Source organism: Lonchura striata, chromosome 5 (assembly GCF_046129695.1).
Source record: "Lonchura striata isolate bLonStr1 chromosome 5, bLonStr1.mat, whole genome shotgun sequence".
Classification (NCBI taxonomy): Eukaryota; Metazoa; Chordata; class Aves; order Passeriformes; family Estrildidae; genus Lonchura; species Lonchura striata.
In genome coordinates, this window is record NC_134607.1 from 24,133,813 (window position 1) to 24,157,221 (window position 23,409).

The 23,409-nt window shown below is 47.3% G+C and overlaps 2 protein-coding genes across 2 annotated transcripts; one reads left to right on the forward strand and one right to left on the reverse strand.

Moving 5' to 3' along the window:
* The first annotated feature begins 8,728 nt into the window (after positions 1-8,728).
* Positions 8,729-11,653, forward strand: ATF4 (activating transcription factor 4). Its single transcript, XM_021553935.2, has 3 exons — positions 8,729-8,942; positions 9,890-10,204; positions 10,716-11,653. The coding sequence occupies exons 2-3, from the start codon at positions 9,988-9,990 to the stop codon at positions 11,561-11,563; spliced, it is 1,065 nt and encodes a 354-aa protein (XP_021409610.1). The 5' UTR covers positions 8,729-8,942; positions 9,890-9,987; the 3' UTR covers positions 11,564-11,653.
* Positions 11,654-19,505: 7,852 nt separating this feature from the next.
* On the reverse strand, positions 19,506-21,972 carry RPS19BP1 (ribosomal protein S19 binding protein 1). Its single transcript, XM_021554027.2, has 4 exons — positions 21,899-21,972; positions 21,674-21,814; positions 21,275-21,372; positions 19,506-20,175 (listed from the first exon to the last, which is right to left on the reverse strand). The coding sequence occupies exons 1-4, from the start codon at positions 21,954-21,956 to the stop codon at positions 20,041-20,043; spliced, it is 432 nt and encodes a 143-aa protein (XP_021409702.1). The 5' UTR covers positions 21,957-21,972; the 3' UTR covers positions 19,506-20,040.
* Positions 21,973-23,409: the final 1,437 nt, after the last annotated feature.

Here is a 23,409-nt window from a genome sequence, read left to right on the forward strand (position 1 = left end):
GCAATACACGGTTAATAGATGCAGTGGTTTGCACCATTACATAAAAGCTGTCCTGGCATGAATAGGGAGGAAAGATCAAAAGATAACTGTCTGTTTAATGTAAAGAAGAAATAATTGAGGGGAGTGATTAAAATTATTGCAAGTATGGAAAAAGTTGCTACAAAGAAGAAGAGCACAAGTAGTTCTCCAGGCTGCAAAGACTTAGAATCTCTTTTGTTCTTAGCCTAAGGAACAAACAGATTAGGAGGAAAGTGAATTTTGGAATAAGCAAAATATTTTGCCCACTTTGTTATATAACCACAGTCCTGTCCTGGATATTAATGTAGCTGAGTTTACATCTTACTTACTTATTTTTGCATCTCTTAATTTTAAAAATAAATACGTAAATTCTAGTCTATTCTGTATCTAATCTTAAACTGGGAAAGAAAGGATGACTGAACCCCAAATGTGAGATTATCATGCTAAACTGTTGAACTGCATTAATAATGTTTCTTTTTTTGTTCCCAAATACTTAGTTGCTTCCATGGTTTTTTAAGGTTTATTTTAATATTCTAAACTTTAGAAAAGCTGTAGACAGTTGCTGCTTTTTAAATTTAGTCTCAGAAAAAAAAAAAGAAGCACCTCTTCCAACTTTTAGTTTCACAGAAAAAAAAAAGAACCCTCTTCCAAATGAGGAATTTTTCTTCCAGATAAGTTTGCTCACTACCTGCACTAGTCAATGGCTCCAGCATGGCTCACTGAGTCTGGGACTGGATCTTGAAATGGGGGCTTTGCCACAGATGTAGCAAGGAAGAAATGGGAAATTCTACCTCCTATCAGTGAAACCCAGTATTGGCTTCCAGCCCTGGGAGAACTGCTGCTGTCCAGACTATCAGGGAAGTGTTTGAGATATCTGGATTTTATCTTCTTTATCCTTGTCAGGCTGAGTTACTACCTGAGTTTATGACCTGAAGGATTCAAGAAATATCCTTCCCCTCCCTTTTATTATTTTTCTTTCCTCTCTTTTTTTCTTTTTTTTTTTTTGTAAGATTCAACACCTTCTTAGAATAGGTTTCATGTCCCTTACACAATTCAGGATAAAATTTTTACTAGCATACTTTGAGAAGGACAGCATTACTCACAAGTCAAGGACCCAGCAATATGCTGGTGAGCAGGCTATTATTCCTTTCTTTACAGTATGTGATCCTGTGGAATAATCCTGAAAACACTAAGGCAAAAGAGGGTGGTAAGACCAATGGGTAAGGCAGGGAAGATTGGAAATCATTCTGTAGACAGGAAATGTTATTGCCATTTTACAAAAAGCAAAGAGAGTGGGACACAGAGTTTGGCTCAAGGAACTCAAACTTCTTATGATCTTAAGCTTTCCTAAGTATTCATGCAGAACTCAGTTCTGAACCAAATCACATTAAACACACTAGAAGTCAGATTGATTTTTGTTTTGCTGCCCTGGTTAAATTTTCCTGGCTCCTGTGGCTAAGTAGCTCTTTCATCTGTCTCTTAACACTCAGTGCTAAGCTTCTCGGGGGAGATATAGAAATTCTACCACATTCTTTATGAAAAGCCTTCTCCATACAAATAAAGGACAAAAGTTGCTCACTTGTGTTACTTGTTTTATTTGGGATTTTCTTTTGTTAGGCAACAATTCCCTAGCTTCGGTGCAATTCTACCTTTCCCCTTCCTCTCTCTGTGGTAGAATTGTCACTGTTCTACAGAAGCACAGGGGTGATACTGTCCCATAAGAAATCCCACTACAATGATCCCAGTCCTGTACAACCCTCTTGTCTCATTGTGCTCAGTATTGCAAAGGACAGGCCTCAGAGGCAACAGACATGAGGGCACAGATGGCAAATGTTGGATTGTGTTGGCTCTTTACCTCTCCCACAATGGGCATTACTTGAAAACTCGTAGGGCCCTGGTGGACTCCTTACCTCCCTTGAAAGGCAAGAAGCAATTGTTCCTGGAAACAGTATCGCAGAATGACATTTTTGCCTTCAGATTCTTGAATTTATTTAGCACAGGGGACCTTGGAGACAGTAAGCAGCAGCAGCACTTATATGGATAATAAGATGTGAATCATATTTAGCTGCTGCTTGTTTGCAGCACTGTCAGAGGGGCACTGGAGCCAAGGCAGCAAGGCACAGCAGTCCCAGAGGCTGCAGAGCTGCAGCTCCCATGGTGCTTGTTAGAGAGCACGCTGGCAAGGGCCCAGCTCCCTGGCACTCACAGGGAGGCCAGTTTCTCCTGAGGCAAGGACATGACCAAGGCATAAACCTTCTCTTTTCAAATCACTGCTTGTAGGCTGATGCCTTTTCTTGAACAAGGAGCAGTGAGCTTATGTTTTGGGCTATGAATCTTTCTCCTCTTTTTTTTTTTTTTTTTTTTTTTTTTCCCTCTATGTTAAACAAGACAATGAATGAAAAATGATGCATCTTCAGTCCATCACTTTGCACTACCAAGGAGAATGTTTGGTGTCACCAGCAGACTGGTAACTCCCAAGCTTTGTACCCTGGGACTGACTTATCCTTTTGTGAGTCTCCCATGCCTAGGTGAGATGTGTTACCTTCCTGAATAGCCCTAGCATTGCCTCAAACCCAGAGATGTCTCCTCCTGAAGCCAGAACACAGCTTCAACAGTCTCACCCTCTGAGTGCCAGAAGAGCAGGCCAGCTGTTCCTCCCCAGCAGAGCTGGGCTGCTGTGGCTGGCTCCTGACAGACCTGGGTTTAGTCTAAACCAGTTCTCTCAGCAGTCAAGCATAGAAACCTCCTCCCATTAAGAGGACTGCAAACCTCCCTCACCAGGCACCACAGCAATGACAGTAAGAGGGCAGGTGAGTTGAGAAGCCACAGCACCTACTCAATATGATACTTTGGCTGCAAAGTCTCTGGGGACTATTATCCAGCCTGCCTATGGTCAGTCCACCTGTAACACACCTGAGGAGGCTCTACTGAGGCCACCCATCAATCCATGTACAAGTGCAGGGAGCAGAATAGTCTTCTGAAGTCTTCTGAAAGAATCTTCTGACATAATTTACCAAATCCCCTAACACAGAGACCTTAGAAGGGAAAATGACATTCCTTCAGGAAAAACTATAAACTCAAAGTATCACAGTTGTGTCAACATCCGCCAGGATTTTTTCTCTCCTCCTTTGTAAACAAATATCTACTAAAACAGTACAAAGTCTGCTGGTAAATCATTGAGAAGCTGCTGCCTATGGAGAGTGGAAAATTATTACTGAATAATGGCTGCAGCCTTCTTCCCCAGGGACCTGGGCAGCTCAACAGTCTCAGCAGTGACTTACCCTCTAATGAGTTTCAGAGCTTCATCTGAACACTCGTGTCAGTGTTGTTGCTGAAGCTGCCTGGCAGCACCAGAATCAGAGATCTCACACACCCTCAGAAGATCCCCACCTGTCAGCCAAAGCTGCCAGTTTGGCACCAGGTTAGGACTGCAGTGCAACTGGGGCTGGGCTGGAACAACCAGGAGCCCTCATGCTGACTGCTCTGAGGGGCACTGAGACCCTGAAAGAGAGCTCCACTGAAGTTAACTCACTCACTGGAGTCTGGGCTGAGATGCTGCGGTCTCATAATCCGTACCTCTGTCAGGCCTCAGCTCTTGCTAACTTCACACTGGCAGAAAATAAGTAATGTGCATTGTCACTGTCCTCTTCATCCTTTTGAACAGAACATCTGGCATTTGTGACTCCAGTAGATGCTGATAACCTACAGGCACATGCATTTTGATAGACACCAAGCACACAGTCTGCAAGGGGGTCACATCAACTACAGGCCCATGAAGAACAATAGTCGACATGAAATGTGCTTCTGTTTTTTATTGCTTGGATAATTGGAAGGCTTTTGTTTGTGTGCTAAACTGAGCCCCCATGTGCTAATGCACATGAAGGATTATTCTTGACCCCCAAGTCTTTCACCATAATAAAACAAGGCTGGACAGTGAGACAACTAAAAATATCCCCCAATGGTCTGAACAAGTCAGCACCCCCTCCTCTCCACCCCTTCATGCATTTTTTTTTTTTGCTGAAGATAATTTTCAGCCAGTTGTAGCTTTGCTTAGGAAACTCATGCTTGGGCAAGTTACAACTCACCTCCCTCTAACCAGATTTGCGCAATGTTTTCACTTGTGGCAGCTGGCCACAGCCTGGCTGATTTTGAGTAACGAAGCCTCTGGAGATAGGTATTTTGTGAGCTATCAGCATGTGCTTGGCATGCCCAAGTTTGTTCAGTAAGAAAAATGTAGGTGGACAACCAGGGTTGTTTCCATAACTGTGTGAAATAATTGAACTGTAAGTTGCAAATGTAAATAGCAGATTTAATCCTAGTTTTTATTAGTCCCATTTCTAATGTCAGGTATACTTACACAGCAGGATGGAAACAGAAGACAGTGAGGGAGTGGGTAAGCAGTGAATGATTTATTAGAGATTCCATTTGGTGTACTAGTCCAAAACAAACGAGGCAGAGCATATGGATAACTTATTTTGTATGCAATAAAAGATGGATGTTAATATCTCCCAGCCTGACCTTTAATCATATATATTTGCTTTTTGATCTAGTTTTAAAATGGAACATCTATAAAGCAATCCCTAAAGAGCTTACAATGAGAAAAGATCTTTCAGATATCTGTTTGTACCACATGAGGAAAGAAGCAAGCAAGCACTGTGAATTAGTCTGTGCCATAGAGATTGTAGGTAATTCTCCCTCAAAATTGCTCAAAATGTCTCTCTGCCTTTCCTCATTCCTCCCTTGTGTTTTTCTCAGCACTCTGTCTTCAGGGAAAATTCCTGCTAGTCTCTGGAAATGCTTTGTTCATTGAAGTGAGGGATAAGGCTTCCTGTTCCTCCTGATGGAAGGTTCAAAGGACTCAGGTTATCCCTCACAAGAATCCCCTTGGGGCTTGCCCTCACACTCACCCTTCTGCAAAGCAGGCAGTGCCCCCTCCTCCCCATGCACCCCAGCAGAGCCCAGGGCCAGCAGAAAGCCCATCTGCTCCTTCTCTGGGGCACTGAGGCTCAGCGGGGGCCCAAAGCTGCCTGCGCAGTGCCACCATGGCCACCATGCACCCTCCCAGTGCAGTGTCAGCCCACCTTCTCCCTGGCTGCAGCTTTCCCAGCACTCTGGAGAAGAGCAGACATCTCTGTCGCTGTTACTTTTACTGGTTCCCCTCCTGGCCCCAGCCATTCCCACTCCTCCCACCCCCCTTGCTCCCCTGCTAGAGAGGGCCACCAGCTTCCCAGCCACTGGCAGTCCCTGAGAGCATCCTATGCAGCCGGTCTAGACTGTGGGAGGGGATGTTACTATGGAAACATTTACGTCCTCTCAGTCTTTGGTGTGCTTACTAACAGCATTCAGCATTTGTCTCCTGTATTCTTGCTGGCGGAAGAAGAAAACATCTTTTCCTTGCAATGTGTACTTAAAAAAACCCCAAAAACCAAAGAAATTATTAAAACCCATATATTGATCTTCCATCCTAAGGAAGGAGGAGGGTGAATGAGGAGTATTAGTTTTCCATCTCCTGGTGATGCTGTTTGGCTGGAGGTGGCTCTCTGCAGTGCTGGATTTTTCAGGGCACTTCACTGCTTCCCAGCCAGGTCCTTGGCCTCTCTCCTGCAGCGAGTTCTGGAAGAGCAGCTCCTTTCTCCTGCAGCTGGCCCCTCGTTTCTGTGTCAGGATGGATCTCACTTATCCCAGGAGTTCCCTTTGCTGAGGTCCCCAGGGCAGGAAAATAACATCCATGGTGATAAAGCTGTTAACATGACAGCAGGACTTCACTTACCATACACACAAATTGGTGTTCCCTCAGAAGCCACCTTTTTGTGCTGAAATTAAATTTTTTCAGAGCTGCTCAGTCTCTGAGCAATAAATATGTAATATTGCAAAGAAATTCCTTTTTAGACACTTTTGAGTTAGTAAAGACTAGCTAGCAATCCTGTGCTCACAAAGTAGTTGTAATTTCTTTTGTACAAAAATTCCCAAAAATTGTTATTTGTACTTTAAAAAAAAAGTGTCTTCTACCTCGGCTAAAAAATCTAGACACAGTGGAGATATGTCTGACATAATATCTGTAAAAGAAAGATAATTAATGAATTGGGGTTGTAGATAATGAAATTATTTAACAACAGTTATTCTGCAGTCCTGCAGCAAACAGGGAAAAACATGCCTTTCTCTAAACAGCTGGCTTCTGGCTTGTTTGATTTCATTTTCTGGATTGGAGATTGTTACAGAAAATCTGTCTGGAACTCATAATACAGATTAATTTCCATCTCAGTTCACACACAAAAGGGAAAGCAGGCGGCTAGGAAACAGGCAGATCTGGGTTAAGTTCCTCATCACATACTTCATTTTTGCTTACGTGATTCTTGCGCATACATTCCCAGAGTCCTTTCAGAGAAATCTATAATTATCTTTTCATGATGAAGGATTGGGTGTATAAATATTGGGTGCATTTCTGTTTGTTTAGCTGCTATTATGGTCATACAATCGCCCTTTTCACTCAGAGGAGGGGAAGGCAGGCACGGCTGTGGATATGAGAGCTCTCCCTTAGCCAGTGAGGACATGGAAGTGCTGTCCACCCATCCACACAGCCCATCACCCGCTCAGCGTCTTTAAAAGCTGCCGCATCCTCTCAATTTTCCTTCGAGGCGAGATCTGCCTCCTCCGTAGTGTATTTATCAGAACAGTTATCTCAGACTGCTCAACTGCCACAGTGGTGGTTTTTGGCACTGGAGGACATTTTTCTCTGCCTCCTCTATTTAAATGAGTCATTTCAAATTTTGTGCTTAGAAAGGAAGAAAGAGAGACAAAGAGAGAGAGAAAGAATCAAAACCAAACAACCGAAGTAAAACGGCAACAAACCAACATGTAGGGGAAATTGCCCTTTTTAATTCAGCAGCCAGTGTTCTCATTACAAATGTGGAGTGACATACTCTGCTTTGTAGCGACAGTGCTAAGACCAGACTGCTAAAAGTAAAAATTGGGTCACATTCCATCCTTGCAAATCATCAGCCAGTTTTTTACGAAATCCCAGGCCTGAGCAAATAAAGTGAAGGCTTTACCCAAATACTACTGAGGCTTTAAAAGGAAAATAGTGGAGCCGTTTGCAGAAATAGTTGAGAGCAAGTTGAGCTGCAGGATGATGGTGTTTGAACAAGCAAAGTCCCACGGCAGCTCTCAGAGCTGATGGTGCTATGAGGCTGGCAAAGTGGAAAATCAACCTTTTGAAGCTGGATAACTGACACAGTGAGGAATGACACAGGTATTGAGACTCCCAGCTCACCAGAGCTGTCCAGTGCTTATGTGACCTGACTGAAGGGATGGTGAACTGAAGCCAGTGGAAAACTGTGGACCCGTGTGAGGTTCCTGCTGTGAGCTGTCTCAGCGGGGGCCAGGCGAGCTGGTGGAGCTGTTTAGTTTAGCAGGAATTGGGTGGGGGAAGAGGTCTGACTTCTTTCCTAGAAGCGAGTTGATTTGGATCAGATAAAAAGCAAAACCGCACTTGGAAAGCTACCCAAGGTGTCACTGCCCTTTTTAGCCGCGAGGTTCTATAGGTGATCCATTAATGCTCACACCAGTCGAGTGATGTCTACAGGGAGAAGAGAAGCAACTGCATAAGCATGAAACTGCACGGCAGGAGACGACATTTTTATTCCTCAGCTGTGGAATAACCAACTTAATTTTCAGCCCCTGCGTGGGTTGAAGGCACTAATTAGACTGACCCTGCCGGCGGCTCGGCAGCGCGGCTCTGCAGCCGGGCTCCTCAGGAGCTCTCAGCGTCGGTGCGGCGCCATGGCCGCTGTGAGGCCGGCAGGCTCCGGGCAGACGCCCTCCTGCACACACACACACACACAAACAGCCCCGGAGTGCCCGTAATCTACACGCTCCGTGTGCGGGGCAGGCAGGGAGGGAAGGCAGCGCGTTATCTAAGGCAGCAGGAAGCCACGGCGGGCTGCAGCCGCCTCAGGGGCGCCATGACAGCGCCTCAGCCTCGGCCGCAGCCGTCAGCGCCCGCCAAACCTCAGCGGGGCTGTGCGGGGAACAAAAGGAGCCGCTGGAAATCCAAGTGAGGTGCACACACTGCTTCGAGAGGGGCACGTCAGGGGAAACGCTGGATTGCCGTGGGCGGGCGCCATTGCCCGTCCCGGCTGCTCGTTCTCGACCCGCTCCCACCATCATCCTTGTTACCCAACCCCGTGCGGCCGCCATTTCCCTTCCCCGTCCCGCTGCTCCTTCTCCCCTTCCCCTCCGCATTGGTCTCCTCCGAGCCCTGGCCAATCACAGCTCACGGGGCACGTAAACGACTCGCCCCTAGCCAATGAGCGCCGCCCTTCCAACGTGGTGAGCTGCGTGACGTCTTCCGCGCGAGCTCCGCGTCTTTGTTGGCGGGTAAAATTCCCCCCCAGAGCTGCCCGCGGCGCGGGGGGGGAAGCGTCCTCAGTCGCTCCGGTCACGTGGCACAGCCGCGCCCGAAGGGGGGGTGTCATGCGCGCACGTAGACATCATATAGTCCCTTCATGATTGTCCCGTCATGGTGCTGTGGCGTCTTGTCGGCGGCTCCTGTGTTTAACTCGTAGCAGAACAGCAGGAGAGAAGCCCAGAAAGACAGGCCACAAGCCCTTAGCTGCTGATGAGAGGCAGGTCATGCTCGGCGGAAGGATACCTCACCGCCGCAGCTGGTCTGGTGAGGCGTCTCGTATATAAGAGCGGAGCGGCGCCGGTGCCACCTCATTGTTTCCTGTGGCCGTGAGCGGAGGTTGTGTGCGTGACTGGTTCGGTGTGCGCAGCACCTCCCGCGCGGCGCGGATACGAGCAGCCCCCTCCCCGGCCGCCATGGCTCTTTAAGGCGGCAGGGCCAGCGGCGGCATCGGCCAGTGCAGCAGGCGCAGCAGCAGCGGCGGCGGCCTCAGCACACCCCCGGCATCTGCAACCATGGCGTGAGTATCGTCTGTGAGGGACGGCTGCTCCGTCTCCTGTGTGTTGATAGGCGCCCTCTTACCCGCTTGAAGTGGGCTTTTGGGGTGGATTTATTGCGCCCGTGGTGGTAGTTCTGATCTCACGGGGAGCGGGTAGAAATACCTAGGTATACCAAATTAATACATTAACTACCTAGCTACGCCTCCCAGGTGGGGAGATCCTTGTAGAGCTCAGTATCCCCGGGTGCGGCGAGCGTCAGAAATAGCAGGAAATGCCCTTTAGAAAGAATTTACGAGGAGTTCTCTGCGTTTCCTATCGTTGGAGAAACCTCGATTTCGAAAAAGTTTGCCATTTTCTTACGTAAACCTACTGTCCGGTATTTTTGTGGGAGTACGGGGACTTTCCCAGGGAGGGTTTCCTTGCTCTCGCGCGGGAAAGCGCGGCTGTGTGTGGGGGAAAACGGGGCATTGGGGGTTGTAGGGTTTTGAGTCCAGGGCCCACGTGCCATAATCGCAGCTGGGCGGGCGGGGGCTGTTGGTCACCGGCGGCGGTGCTGAATGCCGCGGTGCGCGCTCACCGGCCCCGTGCGGGCCGGCCGCGGTGCGCGCTCACCGGCCCCGTGCGGGCCGGCCGCGGTGCGCGCTCACCGGCCCCGGTCTGCGCTCACCGGCCCCGTGCGGGCCGGCCGCGGTGCGCGCTCACCGGCCCCGGTCTGCGCTCACCGGCCCCGTGCGGGCCGCGGCCGCGGTGGAAACGTGGCAGGGCACAAGATGGCGGCGGGACCGCGAAATGGCGGCGGGAGGGCGGGGCCGGCCCCTCGGGGAGGCGCGGGACGTGCGGCAGCCGCGCAGAAATAAAGAAGCGGGATAATCTGCGGAGTTCCGCCATACTCACTGAGCTGCCCTCGGTTAAAATATTCAATGTGTTGGTCAAACCAAATACTGATGGGTGCGAGTTCTGTTCGCAGGTTTTTCACGGCATCGCACAGCAGCATTGCTGTAGTCGACGAAAAAGCCTTCTACTTGTCTACATCCTTCGACGTCAAAGCATTAAAAGCTGACGAAAATGAGCTTCTTGAACAACGAGATGCTGTTGGGGGATTCAATATCCCCCTTCAGCCAGCCGTGTTCGGTGGCTGAGGAAAGTCTGGGACTCCTAGATGACTACCTGGAGGTGGCCGAGCCCCTCGGTTCGCATGGGTTCTCCAGCGACAAGGCTAAGGCAGTCTCCTCCAACTGGCTTGCTGTGGACAGTTTAGGCAACACCATAGATAGCAGTCAGGGTAAGGTATTACTTACTTTCATAAAGGACGCCAATTCATAGTACCACAACATTACAGTTAAAAATAAATTGCTAGGTTTTCTTAAATCCGAATGCAATCTCACGTGTGTTATCTGGGCCTGGAAAGAGTGTATGCTACACTGCTTACTCTGGACATAGTTGCTGGTTATGGTAAAGTGCCTCTTCTGTTGGCCTTGAAATAACACACCAGCTGTCAATGGTATTCTTTCTTGGCAGAGGTAACAATAAGAAAGCATGGTTGTGTGTTGCAAATGTCCTTGAATTCTTTTGGTATTTAAATAAGAGGGCTGTAATGTCACAAGAGAGGTAATGTTGTACCCTGCAGTTTTAAGGAGCTTAATGAAAGAGTTTTTTCCTGATGATTTACTCTTAGTGTTGTAATACGTGAGAGAAGAAACATGCAAGATGATAAACTGATAGATTTTTCATGAGCTTGAGTTGCACTGTGTGATGGTTTACTGAAGTGGTAATTTACTTTCTGTGTTGTGCAGAGGATGCCTTCTCTGGCATGGAGTGGATGGTGGAGAAGATGGATCTGAAGGAATTTGATTTTGATGCCCTGTTAGGTATGGAACATCTGGAAGCCACCGTCTCACCAGACGAGCTGATGGCCACGTTGGAAGACACGTGTGATCTATTTAATGCTACCATCCAGGAATTTCACAACAAAGAACTTCCACTGATAAATAATGTAATCACCCATCTCCCTGAATCCCCTGTTGGAGCAGATCCAATGGCCCCATTGACTTCCCTTTGGTCTTTTCCCCTCTCCCCAGGGTCTCTCACTTCCACTCCAGACCACTCATTTAGTTTAGAGCTAGGTAGCGAAGTGGATGTTCTGGAAGGAGAAAGAAAACGGGAGTACCCCACTGTTGTGGTGGTGATCACCAAGTCTGAGAAAGAGGACGAGAACCACTCTGATGATAGTGGAATATGCATGAGCCCAGACTCCTACCTGGGAACCCCCCAACACAGCCCCACCAATTCACTTGGGTCCCCCAATGGCAACCAGTTCCCTGCAGATGCCCCCTGTGGCTCTGTGCGGTCCAAACCATACGATCATCCTGCAGAGAAGGTAGTGTCAGCAAAGGTGAAAGGAGAAAAGAAAATAGATAAGAAACTAAAAAAGATGGAGCAGAATAAGACTGCTGCCACACGTTACCGGCAGAAAAAGAGGGCGGAGCAGGAGGCACTGTCTGGGGAGTGCAGAGAGTTGGAGCAGAAGAACCAGGCCCTGAAGGAGAAAGCAGATTCCCTTAGTAAGGAAATTCAGTACTTAAAAGATCTGATAGAAGAGGTCCGCAAGGCCAAGGGCAAAAGAGCTAGAGTCCCCGAGTAGGGTAGTCAGCAGTGTTGTGTGCTTGTATATAAGCTTCCTGCTAAAGCTGTGTATTGCTGTCTAATAAATGATTTTGTAGTAAATGTGCAATGATGGCGTGTGATGAGTGGTACCTGTAAAACCAGCATGACTTGAACCACACCTAGGTGTAAATACAAGCACAACAAGCTGTTGTGTGTCTAGTGAGAGCAGTGTGTCACTTGTGCTGCTTGTTCTGGGTGGTGGGTACAGTGCAAGTGCAGAGTGCTTGGAACTGGAGCGTGTGTAAAATGTTTCAGTTGACCTGTGCCCTCCATAATTTCCCTGTATTCTGGAGTAAGGGCATCACACTGAGGTGCCTCAGTTTTCAGCAAATTGTGAGACCGTTGAAACCAGCAAGATTGGAGAGTTGATGGAATACAAAAGGTCAGTAATACCATGTGGTGGGAGGTGCTTATTTTCAGACTTTGATATTTCTTTGAAGGGGGGGAAAGGGTCCAGGGACAAAATGAAGTTGTGAACACTGGTTTGAGAAAGCTTCCTAGGATACAAGTCCAGAACACGCACAAGTGTTTGCTGCCCTTGCTGTGGGTTAACTGCAACCCAAGTGCCCAAACCATGAGCCTGGCCCTGTCAAGCTGGTGTGAACTGGGCCAGGTCGATGGGGTTTCTGAAGTGTTCTTACTGATGGGTCACGTTCCTGTACCAGTGTGAAAGTGCTGCTTCAGCCAGCCACGCATGAGTCAAATTTTAAAGATAAATTTGCCTTAACTAAGGCTATAGCTGAGTTGGTCCATAAAACTAGTTCAGCTCTAGTCCTGCCTCAGCTATGCAGGAAGGTACTGGTGTGCTGGAGCAGCACATCTGTTTGTGTGGGGGTGGTGTTAAGGGCTTTGGATGTGCCGGTTTTAACTACATGTGTGCTCAGTTTTTCTTTTTTTTTTTTTGGCTGCTCATACTCCCATCTAACACTGCTTAATCCCTTTGGCATGTGGACATGCCGCTAGTGCGGTTTCCTGAGCTGCTGGGCTCAGGTGCTGGACATCTGAGCCTGGCTGGCACACACTTGTAGTGCAGTGACATCAGGGCTCCAGTCAGTGCTGGAGCGGGGAGGGAAAAGGTCCTTAAGGAAACCTTGGAGAATGGTTTCTCCAGTTGTAGCCTCCTGGTGCTGGAGGTCTGTGGCATTTGAGCTCTTTGCCCAAGCCGCTAGGTGAGGTGGGATAACAGCTGTGTGCTGGGGACCTTGGTGTGCAAAGGCTACTCCAGCCCATGGATGGATGGTGCTGCTGGCAGCAGGAGCTGGTTGCTGCCGTGGAGGGCTGAGTGGGCCAGGCCCTCAGTGGCACCTGTCTGTGCTTACAGCTGTGCCTGGATGCTATTTAAATTACAAGAAGGCTCCCCATCAGGAGTTAGGGCTCATGCCACGCTGTGGAAGCAGTGGATAACTAAGACCTTCTCCTTGGTATCCTGAGACAATTTGAGTAGCCTCAAGCCTCCTGGGTAAGGGCTGATGACCGTGTACTGTATGAATGAGATGCACTGCAAACTAGAGACTGCAAGCAGGGACAAGGGACTCTGCTGTGGTTTAGGAAGTAGACTAATGTGATGGGTTTCCTTCAAATCAGCTGCATTAGCCAGGTTGAGGATGGGGATACTTAGAGGCAGAAAGCTCCAAGGTTTTGGTCAAATTTGCACCTGAGGTGACATTGCACTTGGTCTCAGTTGATCCACAGAAAAGTGGCTATTAATTTAATCAGCTGGTGGCTTCCCTGTGCAGGGAAAAACCCTCCTCTCCTCCTCATACTGATTCCCCCTTTTGCACCACAGGGCAACCACCTCCTCTTCCCTTAGAGCCGTAGCAATTTCTGCTTACACCTGGCAACAGCCAGAGCTGAGGGAACACCTCCTGTGTTCTGCTGCTCTTACTCAGTTCTGAAGCCTGGAAAAATTGGCTGCACATTTATCCCTTCCCCACCCCGTGGCAGGGCTGTCTGTAAGCCACTTGTGGCTAAAACAAATATTAGCTACAGTGTCTGAGTGTTTAGTAACAGTGTCAGAGCTGGCCAGTAAGTACATGATCCTGGTTTCTACAGCCCTGCAGAGGGTGTGCAGGTCCAATTTACGCAATTACACTCACTCCAGGGAAGGAAGATCAGAGCTGGAGCAGGTGAGAAGGAATGCATGATGCATCCATGCTGCTTTGCTCTCTGCAGCTGTGTGTGGGCTTTGCAGGAGAGTCAGAAACCTGCCCTTAAAGAGCAAGTCAGCACTGTCAGTGCTTGCTGAGGCTTCGAGCTTGTGGCTTTGCAGAGGCAGCCCATATGGCAATCTCCTGCAACGCCTGCTGAAATGACGCTGTGTTTCCATACTTAGTAACTTAGTTAAGATTTTACAGGGGCTGGAGATCAGGGCTGATTCTTCATCTGCATTTTTTATCGAGACTTTTCCTCCAGGCTTCAGTTAGGCACACCAAGCATCAGGCTGCTTTGCTCTGCAGCCCAGCAGCTTGTCCAGCCTGCAGCAGGAGCCAAGGAGCGCCCAGGACACTGTCTCGAGCTCCAGCCCACAGAGGTAAAAAGTCTGATAGCTTCCTGCCTAATAATTGCCTTTATATTTTTCAAACTGCAGGAGCTCTCTCCTTTTTCTCACAGCCTCACAGAAAAAATGTGCTTCCACTGATTCCTTGCAGCTTGCATGGAGTGTGATACCGTGTCCAGAATTAGATTGTAGTGCATGAAATGCAGGCTTTACCTACCCCTGGAGGAGCCTAGTTCTTCTACATCCTTGGAAACAGCATCATTTCCCCAATCTGTGTTTATATAAAAGCTGTTTGAATCTGAAGCTGGGACAGCTGATGGCATTTGTCTCAGTTATTTTGCCTCTGAATTAAGGGCAGTGAAGTAGACTTCACATATACAGCATGTATGACACTCAGGCTCTGATCCCTCAGCCAGTTTTGTGCTTCATGGTAAACAGGAGTCCAATATTTCCCCACAAAACCAAACAACCTCTTACAGTTCACTGCTCCCAAAGTCCCTTCTCATAAGCTTGTTTCTGCTGTTATCATAATATCTATAACTACCTTCCTCTTCACCCTGCCTTTAGAGAGACCCAGGTGCACACACTTCTCTTTCAAAAGGAAAAGGGGAAGCCATCACTGCAGACAACTTCTTCACATGCGTGTGTGGAGAATCAGATGCAGCTTTGCAGCAAGCTTACAAAAATAAATCCACAGCTGCAGTGTTGGGGAATGAAGAAAGAATGATGACAAAGTCTTTCAAATAGCTTTTGCCCTGGCAGAAAGCCCAGAAATAGCTGCAAGGACAGGCTGTCCTTCGGGAGATTAATGCTCCTCCAGTGCTCCCAAGCTGGACTATAGAAAGAAAATGTGGCTTATTCTGATGCAGTTTCACACAGTGGTAGTCCATTCATAGCCTTTTTTGGGGGGTAGGGAATATATACATTTTTGGCCAGAATAATACCAATTTTCTTTTATCTTCCCATAGAGTTAGGCCTTAGGGAACAAAAAAAAACCCAACAAAAACAACAACAACCAAAAAAAGTACCTCTGTTGTCCTTTCTATAGGCATACTTTCCATCTTGTGCATACTAATTTTTTTTCAGTATGGTCCAAGTAGCTTCTGGGGATATCCTACCTTCCACTGTCCTGCTGTATTCACAGCCTTGCCATGCTGTGCTACACATAAACTCTTGTTACACTTCATTTCCAGTGCAAAGGCCATCTTGGGGTCTTACCATGCACATCTCTTGCTGGTCCAGAAGTGCTCACCTTTGCTGACTTTCTCATTGAAATGCTTCAGGCGCTGTGAATTAACAGAGAAATTCAGTCCACTGACCTAGGCAATACTATTTTGACTGCTCAGGTATCCCAGGTATTGCAGCCTTTGCATTATTTTCAGTGCAGTCATGCAGTGTCAGAAGTGAATGAAGTCACCAAAAGAAGGAAGCTGGCTGCACCCACAAGCTCCAGTTTCCCTATTACAGAGGTGCTCTCCAAGTGAGCACTTCTCATTTCTCCTTCAGCTGCTGTCTTCCTCTCTTTTGCACACACACACCCTTTTAAGGAATGGCAGGAGTGAGTTCCAGGTGCAGCAGATGTGTCAGCTGAATTTATATAGGACGGAGAATCTCCTAGTCCTGAAACTCCTCTGCATCTCCATTGCAGTGTGCAGGCAGGTGGAAAAAGAGTTCTGGTCTTTGCCTCACATTAAAGGAAATAAATGATCTTGCTGGCATGCAAACACTGCAGCTCAGGACAGAGCAGCTTGGCTATGTTACTGCTTAGCCCTGCCAACAGCTTATTTCTTCAGAAAAAGGAGTGTGTAACCCTCTAGACAGCTGCAGAGCAACCTTCATGCTTTTTGTGTCCCCCACCCCCACCAGTTAGTGGTTGGATCTGTTAATCCTATTTAACATAACTACAGATAGACATGCAAACCTTTAATCCCCCTCCAACCTACCACCCTTCAGTCTGCCTTGGCTGGAGTTCCACATTTTGAGCTGTAAGCAGACAGTAAGTAGGCAGTCTGCCTTCTTTCACACTCCTCATTTTGACTTGAATTGATGGGTCTTCATGTCTCAAAATAAGGAACTTCTTTCACTGTAACTTTTCTGAGTTATTCAGGGCCCTACTGCTGTGCACCCTTTTTACAATCACCAGTCCTCTTCCTGAGGCATTCAGGAGCCTGTAAGTGCTGTAGGTGCTGATGCTGTGTTGATCATCAGCAAGACTGAAATGTAAAGCAGTCACAGAAAAAAACCCCGAGCATAAGATTGGCTAAGGTTTTTAGGACCATACCCCTTGATTTTCATCTACAGCTTTTTCACTGTTTTCAATCTCATTTGCCTGAGCTAGTTCATTGGCAGCCAGGTTTGTTACTGCTGTGCCATTTCAGAGGTAAGAAGTTGGTGTCCTGAACAAATGTGTTTTCTTGGTTTACATTTGCAGTCCTCTCCTCTCTGACACACACACAGTACTAGTAGTAGTTGCTGTTGCTTTCTGTGGCAAGGAAGTGGAGACTTGCTGATACAGCAGAGGCTGTATGGGCTTACATGAGTTTGTACCCACCAGAACAAATTTCCTTTTTTTGCTTTCCATTCACATAACAAGGGAGCAATAGGCCATTAAGATGCTTGATGAATCTTATTCACAGAAAGCTAGCTCAAGGCTGAGCATATGGGAGCTATTCTAAACAGTTTCCCTGGAAAGGTTCTACACTAATAACACTCCAGAGCTTTTATTTGCATTCATATTAAAGCTGCTGCTACTGCTGCCCATTCTGCCTCCCTGCTGCATGTGGGTGGAGACGCCCTGTAAGATGGCACCCTCACCATTGCCTAGCTCAGCTACCTCTATTTTCTGCTGCAGGATGCTCAGCTGGTGTCGCAGAGCTGGGAAGGGAGCCAGCAGCCTGATGAGCTCAGTGAGCACGCAGCGTTGGCCCGGCAGCAGTGGGACACGTCCCCGCGTTGCCGCTCGCAGATGCGCGGGAAAGAAATGCTGCCCAGCAGGTCCAAAGGTTGCTGTGGCCTGCAGCCCATCAGCTTCCAGCGTGGGAAACAGGTTGGAAGCCAACTAGGAAAAGCAGCTATGGCAGCTGCTGCTTCTCTGACTCCTTCTTATCTCTTCCATCAGGCAGAGAAGTCTGGCTGCAAAGCGCCAAGATTACAGAATCCATATGGGTTGGAAGGGACCTTAGAGAACATCCCATTCCCTCCCCCCTGCCAGGGACACCTTTGTTCAAAGGCTGCTCGAATCCCCATCCTACCTGGCCTCAAACACTTACAGGAATAGGGTGGTTGCTCCAAGGTAGCCACCTCCTGGAGTCCCAGCACAGCTGGCATCCTCTGGGCATGGGTAGACAGACAGCTGAACACCAGGCACATGCAACAGGCTGTTCTTCCCTCTCCTTTGATGACATTCCCCTCACGGGGCACCACCTGTCCTTACCTACCCAGTATTCAGGCGGCACTGCTCTTCTTTCCTAGGAGCTCACACCCTGCCAGAGAGGGGGAAAGTCAAGGTTGCTGCTGTTAGATCTTTGCCCTTGCAAATGATATCTCTAGAGCCACCATTCACTTCTGCTTCTTTTTCTTCCTCCCACAAAATAAAGTTTAATTTATTTAAGGATACTATTGGTTCTACAATCAAGTTTAGTTTCAAATGGCAAAATTCAGTCTGTCAGGTAGCTTTACTCTCCTTGACAGCATAATGCTTCAAGAAGTATGTTGATTATTTATGTTGGCCCTAATAGTATTTCTAGCCAGTAATAAGAGCTGACACCCAATTTTGAAAGTCCCCTAATCTGGGTGTTATTATCCCCATGAGAACTGCTCTGGGCCTCACTTGAAAGTTCCTCATTAACTTTGAAAGAAGAGCTTTCCTGTTGCTTACATTTGCAAACAAACAGGCTCGGTTTTGCACAAAGAGAGTGAACCACATTACCCTCCTGCCCTTTTCTGGAACAAGGAAGGATGGTTTTGCTTCCTTCAGTCTGTGGGAGAAGGGCTCAGAAGCTGAACAATGACAGAAACAAGGATGTGTAGGAGGAACGGGTAGAGGAGGAGCAGGAAAGGACATGAAGAACTTCTGTAGGATCATAGGAAATGCCAAATACTGAAGATGAAAACTTAAAACAAAGTAACACCCCAGAAACCTACCTCCTTCACTCAAGTTGTAGCACAGCCAGCTTTTTCACACAAATAATTATCTTCATGACAGCTCCACAAAGAGCTGCTTGTGTTAGACCAGCTCACATGCACCGCAGCAGGCACACAGTGCAGAAGTTTTAGGTAGACATGTACTGAATACACATTTTGCTCAATTATTTCTTCAAACAATAATGCTTCCATTCTTTTAAGAAGCTTTTTTTTGTTTTGTTTTGTTTTAATTTTTGGAAGTAAGAACAAACTAAAAAAAGGGAATTGTTTTTTGAACTGTTCCATACTTACCACTTCTGGCTGCAGATAATTGAACCTGATCCTATTAAAATAAATCCCCTCACACGTGCTATTACCCAATTCCAGTACACACACTTCAGTATGTTCACTATTTATTTCCCCTGTCTGGATCTCATATATCCAAGTTACCTTTCCTCCTATGCAGACAACAGGAAAAGAACTCAACAGAGGAGGGACAGAGTTAAAAGCACAGCACCAGGAACTATTATCGGAGGGTAGGGAAAGGATAAGTGAATTCCTGCCCATGCTGGCATCATGCAGCTGCTGCTCAGGTCAGACAGGCCTCTTGTAATCAACTCCTGAGCTTAACCAAAGCTTGGCATTAGTCTTTCTCCTTACCTGTTTTACTTTTTCTCCAAGGGGAAAGAAAGGGAACACATTTTCCATCTTTTTTAGGTAAGGGGCAGGATAAGGCAGTGGCAGAGCCACCCAAGCACATTTAAAGTTGTTTAGTGAGGAAGTTTCTGGAACAACACTCCCACCTGCAGGGCCTTCTGTTTCTTACAACTGGCTACTTAGTGCTGGTCTGAGAGAAAACAACTTCCCTTCAACCCAGCACCACAAGCTCATGCTCAGATTTTAATTTGATGCCAAGACTAACATCTGGGTCACAAGCTCTCCTGGCTACAGGACCTGGCTACACTCAACAGTGGTGCCCTGATGGCATGGATAAATCTCAGAGGGACACTCAGCTATAAACATTCAAAGGACAACTTTCTCTGTGTGAGAGCTCTTCCTTGGAGAAAGGGAAGATTGTGAGTAGCCAAAATGGAGGAGTCATCTCCATTCCAACCTGCACTCTTTGAATGCCTAAGCATGTCAGAGAGATGGTTTAATATATGTGTTAACATGAATTGGAGAGGCCATTCACATAACTGAGTCATCCTAAAGAAAGGAATGTCTGGATCATAGCAGTTACATGGTTCATCTTCATCACCTGTCATAAAAATCACTTTGTGACAAAGGCAAAGAGACAGTGTCTGCAACAATTATTTAATCAAACGACATATAAAAAGTTTTTGCAATGACTGACAGGCCTGACAGTGGCAGTAATCAAGACCCAAACTTCAGGGTTATTTGAGTTTAACAGTTTTTCAAAGCATCCTTCCCTTCTTAATGCTGGTCCAAAACATTTCTCCATTCAGATACAGTACTTTCAATGCTCCCTGCCAAATAAGAGGTAGCAGAAGCCTTATATCCTGAGGCAGGGGAAATGATTTTTATTTGCCTTGGTCCACCCTCCTACATCAAGAATGCAAGACATGCTGGCTGCAGGAGGATAATTATAAGGACAACACATGTCAGAGCCAAGAGCACCTCTGTGGCTTTAGCTGGCCAGTAACAAGCTCTGCCCAGAAGCAGAGCTGCTCTGCAAGTCTGACACAGAGGCACTTACTGGCAGAGGTACATCCCCCATGTGCCATTTCAAACATGCCAAGGAAATGCCCAGGCCTGAGAGCCAGACTGGAGAAACTGCAGAAAAACTGGAGCTGCAAGAATCCCTGTCATGATGTTTATGGGATCCCAAAGTATTCCCTCTCAAATTTACGGAAATCTTCCTCAGTAAACACAGTGCCTTCAGGCTTCTTCTTTTCTGTCTTCTCTGGAGGCTGATCTTTGGACTTCCTGCCTCTGTTCTGAGCAAGAACCTTCAGATAATATAGAAATGGAAAAAAAAAAAACAGTCATTGTTATCCAGACCAAATCACAAAACAATGATTTTCAAGCTCACCTGCAGCATCCCTGCTGTTCTACAAGAACCCTGCTATTTCCCAAAATGCCTCCAAAGAAAAGTGAGAGGCAAACTACTGATGTTAACCAAAAGAGGTCACTGGGACAACAGCAGATACCAACTTGTTATTTGAAGTCAAACATGAAAACTATTTTCTAGTTAATTGGGACAGAGATAAGAACATGGATTTCAATCTGAACTTTCTGAAACTATGACCTTCTTTTTTATTCCCTCCCTCTGTGAAACAAACCAAAAACCCAACAAACTTGTGGAATTCCCTCAGCATTTTCTAATACACTGTCACAATCTCTAGCATGAGAAACACTGGCCTAAACCACTTTGTTTATGTAAGCTAACAGCCTATATCTCATAAAAACAGCTCAAGATTCTAGCACTGTCAACTATTCTTCTCTTCAAATCCTGGCATGAGACTACCTTTTGGGGAAGACCATTCAAGAAATTCTCAAGTTATGAGAAACACCATTTAGGAAGCTGAGTAATTCCTATTAGATGAGCTAGCAGCAGATCTGCTTCCTCATTAGTCAGCCTCCTGCTACAGAGAAGGCCAGTTTGATGAACAGTAATGAGAAGGTCTGAACCAGGGCATCTCTGCCAGCTGAAACTATGAAATACATATTTGGTAATTAAGAAAAGCCAACAGCTGTCAGGATATTTTGAGGAACCTGATGTAGTGGGTGGCATTCCTGCCCATGGCAGGGTGGATGATGAACTGGATGATCTTTTAAGGTCCCTTCCCACCCAAACTGTTCTACGATTCTGTGATTTTGACTAGTATTAGAAAACAACACAGGGAGCAATATATCAACAACAGTTTAAAGCTTACTAAGTTATTTTGCCAGGGCACATAGAAATTCCTCAAGGCCATCAGTAGACAGAAACTTAACTTGACTCTCTTGTGCAAGGTATAAATCTGGAAGAACCAGGGATGATTCCCATTCACCTGTGTTCCTCAGTGGAAACAGACCCCCCATCCCAAACAGAAATCACAGTCTTACTTGTTCTGTGACAGCTTTGTTTGCAACAAGCCGTCCCTTTAACATGTACTTCAGGTTTTCTCTCAAGTGATTCACAGGCTTCTTCTTATGGTACTCCTCTGAGGCAAAGCAGAAATCGACAAAACACATCAGCTGCTCATCCAGGCAGCTCACAAGGAGACACACAGAAGGATCAGCAAAACCCCGGGAGAAAGACACCACTACAGCTCAGGGATAGAGGTGCGCCCACAAATGAGGCTGTATTTAAAGTGAGCGACACCAAGAGGGCATGCAGGAGAACGGGACGGGGATGGGAGAGGATGGATTGCGTTGAATTGAATGGATACAGCCACCGGCAGCGTGGCTACGGGACACCTCAAGGGTCCGCGGCACGAGGGCCGTGGAGGTGTCGGGACTCACCTATCGCCGACCTCACGACTCTGCCCTTGACCGTGGCCTTGCTCCTGCCGGGCTCCGGGGCCCTCTTCCTCCGCCTCGCCGCGCCCGCCGCCCCGCGTCCGGCCCGGCCTCGCCGGAGCCCCGGCGGCGCCTTCGCCCGGCCTGCAACGGGAAAGGGACGGAGTCACCGCACCGCAGCCGTGCCGGGAGCCCCGCTCCGCCCGCCCGCACGGCCCCGGCGCTCACCCGGCCCAGCCGGCGGCTCCAGCAGCTCCAGGCCGCGGCGCAGCAGCGACGCCGCCATGGCCGCTCCGCCCGCAGCGCCCCGCCCTCAGGGCGGCGGCGGCAGCGGCCAGCGGCCGAAACACGGGAGCTTCCCCCCAAATCAGGGCGGCAGAGCGCCCGAACAGGCTGCGCCGCGAGCTCGTGGAGGCTCCGTGTCCGGAGACATTAAAAATCATCTGGATATGGTCCTGTGTCATCTGCTCTAGGTGACCCTGACTGGGGCTAGATTGGGTGAATACCAAGATTATCTTAAGTCAGGATGATGCAAGATTTTTCAATACTTTCAGTGCTAATCAGCAAGAAAAAAAGACTTAATCGGTGTAACAGGCAGCAGCCAGCATCCCTTAGTCAAGGACATCCAGGAACTAACAAACTTTTAAGGATGTAGTAAGTCAGGATGTTCTGTATCAGAACAGATAGCAATTTGTATCCCTTACTCAAGGATATCCTGGAACTAACAACCTTTAAGGATGTAGTAAATCAAGATGTTGACGTATGTATGGTACTGCTAACTTTGCAAAATACTCAAGGTCCATGTATGTTCCCTATAATACTAAAAGTCATGCTGAAAGGTCAAAAAGACCCCTGGCCAGGTGAAGGCCCTCTCCCTGAGCCCACACAGAAATTAACTGGGGTTATGTAATTACTCCTACTAACTCATCACAACACAGGGGAAAGTTACAAACCCTAAACTTCTGCATATAAATGATGGTGTGGAAAGTCTGGTGGGTGTGCTTGGTTTGGGGAATGTCACTGAGCACCTGGGCTCACATAACCCTGAAATAAATAATCAAGTCTCTCCTACATGTATAATTATTGGCTTGTTGCACACTGGATAATGAATCTGATTTTGTGGACAAGAGGTCCTGCCATCACAGGCCAGGAGGAAAGGGTATGGTGTCTTATTTTGTCTCAGCAAAGCCCCAAAATCCAGATTTAACTGTGCTAGACTCATCAGACTGAGAAATTGACTCTGCCATAAATTGCATATATTATTCAGGGTTACTTTAGTCTATTTGTTTAAAGCTTTCTTCTCCAGTTTTCACCCCTCTAGAGACTTCATGCTAATATCTGCTAAATTTAGCTATCATTTGAATAAAGCTTATTCAATTATAACCAGTGCTGCCGGTAACAAGCTGACACTGGAGGAGGAAAGAGGTTTATTCTCCCTCAGACATGTCCTGCAGGGAGAAAGGGATACAAATGGCTCTCATTGTTTCTCATATAATAGGGACCAATAACAGTTAAACCTCTGTGTATTAAAAGACAGCGGTTCTCTGGAAATTGTTCTCCAGCCTCTGCAGATGTCACCTCAATGCCTGTCTTTTATTGTTCCTTCTCTTCTGAATCCCTCCCTGGATGGATATCAGCATCCTGTGTCAGTTTCCGCTAGTGCAGCTAATACATTTTTCTGGACAGGACTTACATGGTGCCTATTCCTGGCTTCAGAGCTGGGGAGCATTAACCATTTA

Excerpts from the sequence above, each read along its gene's own strand:
- RPS19BP1 (XM_021554027.2), bottom strand. The coding sequence starts at position 21,956 with ATGGCGGCGTCGCTGCTGCGCCGCGGCCTGGAGCTGCTGGAGCCGCCG. Across the intron at positions 21,373-21,673 it reads AGTCGTGAGGTCGGCGATAG|AGGAGTACCATAAGAAGAAG; the intron begins GTGAGTCCCGAC and ends GCTTTGCCTCAG. Across the intron at positions 20,176-21,274 it reads ACAAAGCTGTCACAGAACAA|GTTCTTGCTCAGAACAGAGG; the intron begins GTAAGACTGTGA and ends TATTATCTGAAG.
- ATF4 (XM_021553935.2), top strand. The coding sequence starts at position 9,988 with ATGAGCTTCTTGAACAACGAGATGCTGTTGGGGGATTCAATATCCCCC. Across the intron at positions 10,205-10,715 it reads CACCATAGATAGCAGTCAGG|AGGATGCCTTCTCTGGCATG; the intron begins GTAAGGTATTAC and ends TGTGTTGTGCAG.